Below are 7,635 nucleotides of genomic sequence, written 5' to 3' on the forward strand. Positions count from 1 at the left end.
AGCTGTGGTGGTCATGTGACCTGCGGATGTTTTGATGCAACAAGCTGGTTGGAATCTGAAGTTCAAGGTTAAAAATCAGTTCTGATTCCTCAAAAACTGATTTGCAGGACCAAAACTGATCAGAACCAGCTTCCCTGAATGCGGAGGTAAGCTGCAGCTTTCCATTGCAGGTAATGTGATTACCTGGAATGAAAGGCGTATTTCAGATGCATGAACATTGTTGTCTTCCTAATAAGGGACTTTTAAGTTTTCATTAATTTCCAAGCGATCCTGAATCAAGCAGTCGGCGGCTTGTATCCGTCGCTACCAGTTAAAGTTTGCAGCCTTCACTTCACTCCGGATCAGCTTCTTCAGCCTAAAACTACCGGGCAGACGGATGGTGACTAAAGGAGCCTCCTGAGTTATTTCCAAGAATCACTTCTGTATTCAGCCTGAAAGAGTTTATGGGAACCAGAGCCAGACAGCTGATCCGCCTGAACACCCTGCAGTAAACAATCTGAGCTCTGAACATGGAAAACTAGATAACACGGAGGCCTGAAGGAACACGGTCTAAAAGCAACAACACTGACCCTGAATAGCTGAACCAGATCTCTGACTCCAGAGCTGNTCTGCTGTTAAGCTACGAGGCTTGTTGAGCTTCTTCATGGTCCGTTAGCAAAAAGCCCGAACCGGAACCTCCCCGATACTTGGCCTAACAATAAATTAAGGTAAAAACATTGTCCGCTAGAATGGATTAGAATGTTTAGATACTTAAATAGCACATTTTTATAAGAAAAATGTCCGAGAATATTGCCTACTAGCATAAGCTAAAGCTAATGTTAGCCACAAAGTTTAAAGAAAATAAAACTCACCTTCGTATCTGTGGATGTTTAACATACATCTTAAAACCTTTCTCCAGCTTGTTGGGCTTTGGATCGATGGTCATCATTAATTATTACATTGACTTTCCCCGAACGCAGAAGCTGACGTACAAAGAGCCCATTGGCTGATGATTGCACACCAGCCAATCCAGAAGCTCCATTTATTTTACTTGCTGCTGATTGGCTGAACCTCCAAAACAAGATGTAAAAGTAGAAAAATTACAATTCATGAGTCCAGATGTCTGTAATAGTTTTCTACTGTGGCAGGTTTAGATAAACACAACCGGACCGGGTTGGACCGGACCGGACCGGACTAACAACTGACGACTCCTTAATCAGGTTTTGAAACTTTAACAGGACATAAGGATGTTAGCTTCTCTGCTAGCACTAAAATGGTTCCAATTAGGCACATCTGGTGTTTAAATGATTAATAAAGTTCTTGAAGGCGGTCTGATGTATTTTCTGATATTAGCTGTAAGCTAACCCGTTTGCCTCGTCAGTTTCTGGACTCTTGGATTATAAACACACCTCTGGAACAAATATCCAGCTGCTTTTTATGGAAGGATGTTTTATTTTTGAGGCGGTTGATCTTAGAAACGTGTCGGACTCACAACCTGAAAAACATTCCTAGGGTCTCTGGAGCCAGGAGCAGCAAACAGTTTGGGACCAACGAGGAGCTGTGAGCTTCGCTTGAATAAAGACACAGAACTGCAGCATTTTGTATTTGACTCTTTTACTTCAGTTATCCAAACATTGCTCTGACTGTCATCACTCAGATGCATTCACCTGGAAACTGTCATGAATCACTGCAACAACAAGAGTCTCAAACTGCTGATCAGTGAGTTTGAGTCAGATGGAAAAAATCTCCAGTTTTCCAACCAGTTTGGTGTTTGTCTCCGAACACGGAGTGTAAAATGAGACGGTCGCCTTTCCAAAACTGGAGATTTATTCAAAATGACATAAATCTATCCATAAAAACAGTCATAACACAAATTTACAAGACACACCTTAGTTATTGTCTGAAAAACAACGTGGAAGCCACTGCTCTGCTTTTATTCATGCATCATTTTAAAAGGCAAACTGATAATATTCCTAAGAAAATAAGCAGATTTTCATAATTAAAAGCAAATCAACTCTACAGTTGCAAAGTGCTTTGGAAATATTTCATGTTGGAGCAAAGCTGAACTTCTACAGCTGACTGTGAGAGGTCAGAGGTCAGTGTTGAATCAGAAGTGAGTTTTTCTGGACGTTTCAAAGGAGGAGAATTTGTTTTAATCGTTTCTTCATCTCCATGGAGATTCAGAAACTTCTTGGATTATCACTTATCAAAAGGACACAAACTGGTTTACAGTCAGATTATTTAGACTTTCATTCAAACATGTTTACTCTTCATCTGTCTGTGACTCAGTACAGCTCATATTTAATCATACTCCAGCTTCCTAAAGAAACCAAACTATGAACACGCCTGATCAGCTGCTAAAACCAAAATATCAGCCGTACATGTTAAGATATTGGTTCTTTATTCAAAACATCAATATGATATCTTGCAATTTTTTTGCTTAATTTGTTGATAAATCAGTGTGGATAGTATTAGAACTATCCACACTGTCCACCGTCGCAGGAGAGATGAAATGACCATAAAGTCGTGTTTTAAATGTGATTTATTGCAGATGATCCCGGTCGGTACCAGCCTCATTCTGCAAACGCTCCTCCTTTGAAATGTGCAGCACTGAATTTGATTGGCTGTCTGCGTCTAAACACCTGTCGCTGGGCGGAGCCTAAGGCAGCGAGGTGGTGGTATGGCCATCAGGGCCGTTCCAGGAGAAGCCACCAGTGGGCGGCAGAGGGTGGAAGAACCTGCCCAGCGGCGCGTCGCAGGAGTCGGGGTACAGCAGGTAACCGGAGAACGTGCTTTTGCTTTCGCTGTCGGTGAACATGCCGTTGGTTAGCGAGTCCTTCACCTGCAGCCACACCTGGTCTCTGCTGCTCAGGTGCAGGACGACCGTGTGGCTGGCGGTGGCCAGGCTCGACGCCTCCGTTACCCTGGCTACCGGGTAGAAGTTTCGGAACAGGCCGACCTTCAGCGGCTTCTGATTGGTCGCCAGGTGGAAGGAGAAAACGTAGGTGCCGTTGACGGGCGCCGTGTACATGCCCATGTTCGGGTCGAAGTGCCTCTGCTCGTTGGTCAGGATGTCAGGGAACGGAACCGGCCAGTTGGCAGCGGGGAACGACTGGTTGATGCATGCGGAGAAAGCTGATTGGATGGCCGGGGAGCAGGGCCCAGGGGGACCCATGAGACCCATGTTACCCTGAGCTCCCTTCAAACCTATGGGGCCCTGAATGCCTTGTGCACCAGAGTCACCTTTGTCTCCTTTGCTGCCCTTTTCCCCTGGCGCCCCGTTGGCGCCGTCCGCCCCGTCGGTGCACTCACAGATCCCCTGCTCACCCTGATCTCCCTTCTGACCGTTCGCACCGGGCTGCCCAGCCACTCCTGTGTCTCCCTTATCGCCCTTCACACCCGTAGCTCCCACAATGCCCTGCACCCCGGGCAGGCCCCGGGCCCCGGCTGGCCCTGGGGGCCCCGGCAGACCCGGTGCCCCTGGGGCACTCTCACAGGAGGCGGGGCAGGTGCCCATCTCTCCCTGGGGACCCTGAGCACCTGGAGGTCCGCTCAGGCCCTGGTCTCCTTTCTCCCCTGCAGAAACACAAATCAAGCATTGATCATGGAAAAAACATTAAAAACCTTTTTCTGAGTCGATCTTCAGTCTGTTCTGATCTCAGACCTTTGAATCCTCGATCGCCCTTCGTTCCGGTGAATCCAGCTGGACCGCTCTGACCTTTCTCTCCTGAATCTCCTTTCTGACCTGAAGTGGGAATGAAGGAAACTGCTGATGAAGAAGCTCCTGACTGCAGACTCTGCTCTTATATTTCAGTTTTACATGTGCAGTCAGAAAGGTTGGTGTGTGACTCACCCTTTATGCCCTGGGGGCCGGTGAATCCTCGGTAGCCTTTGAATCCCATCATCCCTCTCATTCCAGGACTTCCAGGTTCACCTGATCAAAGGAAATAACATCTGAACTGATCAATATTGATCAACTTCTGTTGAAGGCCTTTAAGAAGGACTCAAAGTGCTGAAATGACTTCATGCATAAAACTGCGAGACTTGAGCAACAATCCGGCTCTGAATCTGAACTTTATCCCTCAAACTGTTTCCTTTCTGTTTTAGGGATAAAATGCAAAAACAGTTAAATATGTACAGAAAACACCAGAGATCAAAGAATGAAGAATTTAGTCCCAGTTAGAGTGAGGAGTTACAGTTTCCTGAGGAACCTTTGGACTTTTAGGGAAAGTTTCATGTATTTAACTTTACTTCATTACATTATGAAGTTTTGTTTCTCTTACTGTGGAAATCTGACTGACCTGCAGTTACTTCACCGAATGACGAACTAAAACCCAAAATGCACCAGACCGGTGAGTCTGAGACGTTTTCTACTCGGTTTTAATTTGTTTCTGCTGAGCCTCTTGGAGTTCGACTGAATCTGCAGTAAATGATGGAAGATCTTTGTTTTACTGACTGTGAGTTTGGTTTCAAAGGTTTAATGCTTCGGAAACATGAAGTGTGCGTTTCTTCTGTCTGAATTGGTTATTTTGAATGATAATTAATTTTTACTCATGTTTTATATCATCATGCTTTTATGTTTTGTCTGTATAATAAAACCATTTTCACAAACTAAATCAGATTAAACTGTCCCCCTTCTGCCTTTTTACCAAATAACTTGTTAGTCTTTTTGTCAGCTAGACTCTCCTCTGGTAGGAGAGCAAACTGGACAAATTTGGCCGAATTTGGCATAACAGCAAAGCACTTCCAGTCCAATCACTGGTCTGTGTAAAATGTGCATCAACTGGCATTAGTGGACCAGAAGGCCGAGCGCTTTGAGGTTCAGACAAAACTGATCTCAGCTTCCAGTTAAAGCCTTTAAGAGCTGAAGGATGTTGATATAAAATCAAACATTAGAATGTTTGTGTCATCCCACCTGGAGGCCCCCGGTCCCCTCGGTCTCCTTTGGGCCCCACGGTTCCTTTGCAGTAGGAGCAGATGCAGAAGAAGGGGATCTGGTCGATGGACGGCGGCACCGGCTGGCTGAACAGGATGTCACAGATGGAAGTGTCTGGTTCTGGAACCAGAGGCGAGCTGGTGGCCAGCATCCGCAACCCGTTAGCGTAGTTGGTCATGTTCCCGCTGGGGGGCCACAGGGGCCCGCTGCGGGTTTCCGACGGCCACTGAGGGTCCGGAACCAAAGATTGGCCCTGCCCGTTTTCAGGCCAGCGTAAGGTGTTGGGGTCGTACGACGAGCCTTCCTCTTCTTCTGGTTGTCCTTTTGGGATCAGGTTCCTGGTCATGTTAGGGACCAACATGGCGGAACAGCCGCAGATCAGGACGAAGAGTCCCAGAACGCTGGACAACATCTGGAGGAAGACGAGGTTAGTCACAGCTCAAACCTTCAGTCACCAAACCATCAGCGGAACCGTTGATCTCATTCGCTCTCAGGCTAAATCCTGAATTTGGTTTCAGGGAGAGAAAAACTCACCTTCCTGTCTGAGTTGGACATCGTCTTCTCCTGCAGGCCGTTTAGGAAGATGAGCTGCATGAACGCGGCTTTGATGCATTTATAAGCGTCGCCCAGAACAAAACAGCTTTCAGGTTCTGTCTCACCTGTTGGGTCCAGAGACAAAAGGCTGAGGACGGGGCAGGCGTGTCCTCATTGTCCAGCTGAGGAGGAAGAACTTGGCTCTCTGCCTCCTTCCTCATGAAACGCCAAACATTCACAGGCGAAAGAAGAGACTCTGGTTATCTCTCCATCACTCCTCCACCCTCTTTTTACAAAACCAGCCTCTGACCTCGCTCCATTTCGCTGGGACCAGTCTCTGCAGGTCCAGAGTCCAGAACCAGAACATTTCCCGGTACCTCAGGTGTCCGCTCATAAAGCTCAGCTGATTTTTTATTATTTCAGCTTTTCCCATCGCTGCAACAAATAAATCGTTTAATTTCCAAGAGCATCACATCCTCAGAGGGAGGACGACTGGAACCGACCCAAACATTCGACCCAAACATTAGAATAAAAGTGACAAAGTCTTTGAATGAGGAATTGTTTGGACAGAACCTGAGTCACTAAATGAGTCGAGTTTGGGTTCAAATGAGTGAATTTTAGGATTGCAGTCTGCCAGTCAAACTCAGGACAAACAGAACCAGAATATCTGCAGGATTCTGGCTGAGGGACGTTGGAGCGACCAGAGAGTTCAGAGGTCACACAGACACAGCAGCAGGTTTACCCACCATGTTTTAAATGGATAAACTTCTACAGGTTTATCCATTCAGCTGGTTTCACAGCAGGAACAAATGAGCTTGAATTAAAAAATCACCAGGTCCATTTATGTTGCATTTTTAATTATTTATCTGACAGAAAAAAAAAAACTATTTATTTAAATTTCTTTGGTCAAATCTATGAAAAGCTTCACACAGAAACCAGGCAAACTTTCTGATTGTTTAAATTCATCTGATTCTGACTCATAATGACTGTTTGTGGATATCAGAGCAACACTTTGTGAAAACATCAGAACGTAACGGATATGAAGAGGCTCAACAATACGGTAACCTGAGCCCTGCAGCGTCACAATGAGCAGCCTACTTTCCTACTTCACCCAACAGGACAAAACGTCTCCTGGGCCCAACGGCACACATGATACTGATTAAAGCAAAAACACTGAGATAAACACCAACATCGATTCAGATGTTCAGTTTGGATCAGGGTCAGATTTATGGAGCAAATCTGAGCCATAAAGTTATGAAAAAACAAAACATTTTGTTTGAAACTGACAGAAAAAGATTCAAAACTAAAATCTAATTTTGAGATGAAAAAATGTAACTGAAAAATAAATTTTAAACTGAAAAAAGTTTTAAATGTTTCAGCAAAGGTTCAGTTTCAAATATTTATTTGAACAATCTTTACTCCAGGGTAGCTGAAGAAATAACAGAAATCAATTTTAAATTACAAATCATGGAACTGAAAAGTATTTCTGAGCTTCGCTGTTTTAAATCTTTTCTTTTCAGTGTCTGTAGCTCCATGTTGTCATTAATTTAAACAAACATAAGTGTAAAACCTACTTTGAAGCTTTTTGTAATTCCTGTTAATCATCTCATAATCCATGGAACCAGAGAAGCTTTTATTCTGAAAACCCAACGTAAGCCGAGCCGAGAGGAGACAAAAGAAGAAGAATGTCCAACCCTGATAAGCGTCCTGGTTTCCAGAGCCGCCCAGCGACGCCCTGGAGGCCGGCCCGGTTCCTCCGGCCCGGTTCCTCCGGCCCGGTTCCTCCGGCCCGGTTCCTCCGGCCCGGTTCCTCTGGCCTGGTTCCCCAGGCCCGGTTCCCCAGGTCCGGTTCCCCAGGCTCGGTTCCTCCAGCCCGGTTCCTCTGGCCCAGTTCCTCCGGCCTGGTTCCTCTGGCCCGGTTCCCCAGGCCCAGTTCCTGTGGCTCGGTTCCTTCAGCCCGGTTCCTCCGGCCTGGTTCCCCAGGCCCGGTTCCCCAGGCTCGGTTCCTGTGGCCTGGTTCCTTCAGCTCGGTTACTCCGGCCTGGTTCCTCTGGCCCGGTTCCCCAGGCCCGGTTCCCCAGACTTGGTTCCTTCGGCCCGGTTCCTGTGGCCCGGTTTCTCCGGCCTGGTTCCCCAGGCTCGGTTCCTGTGGCCTGGTTCCTTCAGCTCGGTTACTCCGGCCTGGT

The 7,635-nt window shown here is 46.4% G+C and overlaps 1 protein-coding gene across 1 annotated transcript; it reads right to left on the reverse strand.

Moving 5' to 3' along the window:
• Positions 1 to 1,783: 1,783 nt before the first annotated feature.
• LOC106938732 (otolin-1) lies at positions 1,784 to 5,547 on the reverse strand. The gene is made up of 5 exons (XM_015020875.1): positions 5,450 to 5,547; positions 4,895 to 5,327; positions 3,833 to 3,913; positions 3,644 to 3,724; positions 1,784 to 3,555 (listed from the first exon to the last, which is right to left on the reverse strand). Exons 1-5 carry the CDS (start codon positions 5,507 to 5,509, stop codon positions 2,639 to 2,641), a joined length of 1,572 nt encoding a protein of 523 aa, XP_014876361.1. The 5' UTR covers positions 5,510 to 5,547; the 3' UTR covers positions 1,784 to 2,638.
• Positions 5,548 to 7,635: the final 2,088 nt, after the last annotated feature.

Source organism: Poecilia latipinna, unplaced genomic scaffold (assembly GCF_001443285.1).
Source record: "Poecilia latipinna isolate Pla-1442-1.1 unplaced genomic scaffold, P_latipinna-1.0 Scaffold2678, whole genome shotgun sequence".
In the NCBI taxonomy this organism is placed as follows: domain Eukaryota; kingdom Metazoa; phylum Chordata; class Actinopteri; order Cyprinodontiformes; family Poeciliidae; genus Poecilia; species Poecilia latipinna.

Bases quoted from the DNA above. Each gene is read 5' to 3' on its own strand.
- LOC106938732 (XM_015020875.1), bottom strand. From the start codon at position 5,509: ATGCAGCTCATCTTCCTAAACGGCCTGCAGGAGAAGACGATGTCCAAC. The intron at 5,328-5,449 runs GTGAGTTTTTCT...GTCTTCCTCCAG, and splicing joins TGTCCAACTCAGACAGGAAG to ATGTTGTCCAGCGTTCTGGG. The intron at 3,914-4,894 runs GTGGGATGACAC...TCCTTTGATCAG, and splicing joins AGGGGACCGGGGGCCTCCAG to GTGAACCTGGAAGTCCTGGA.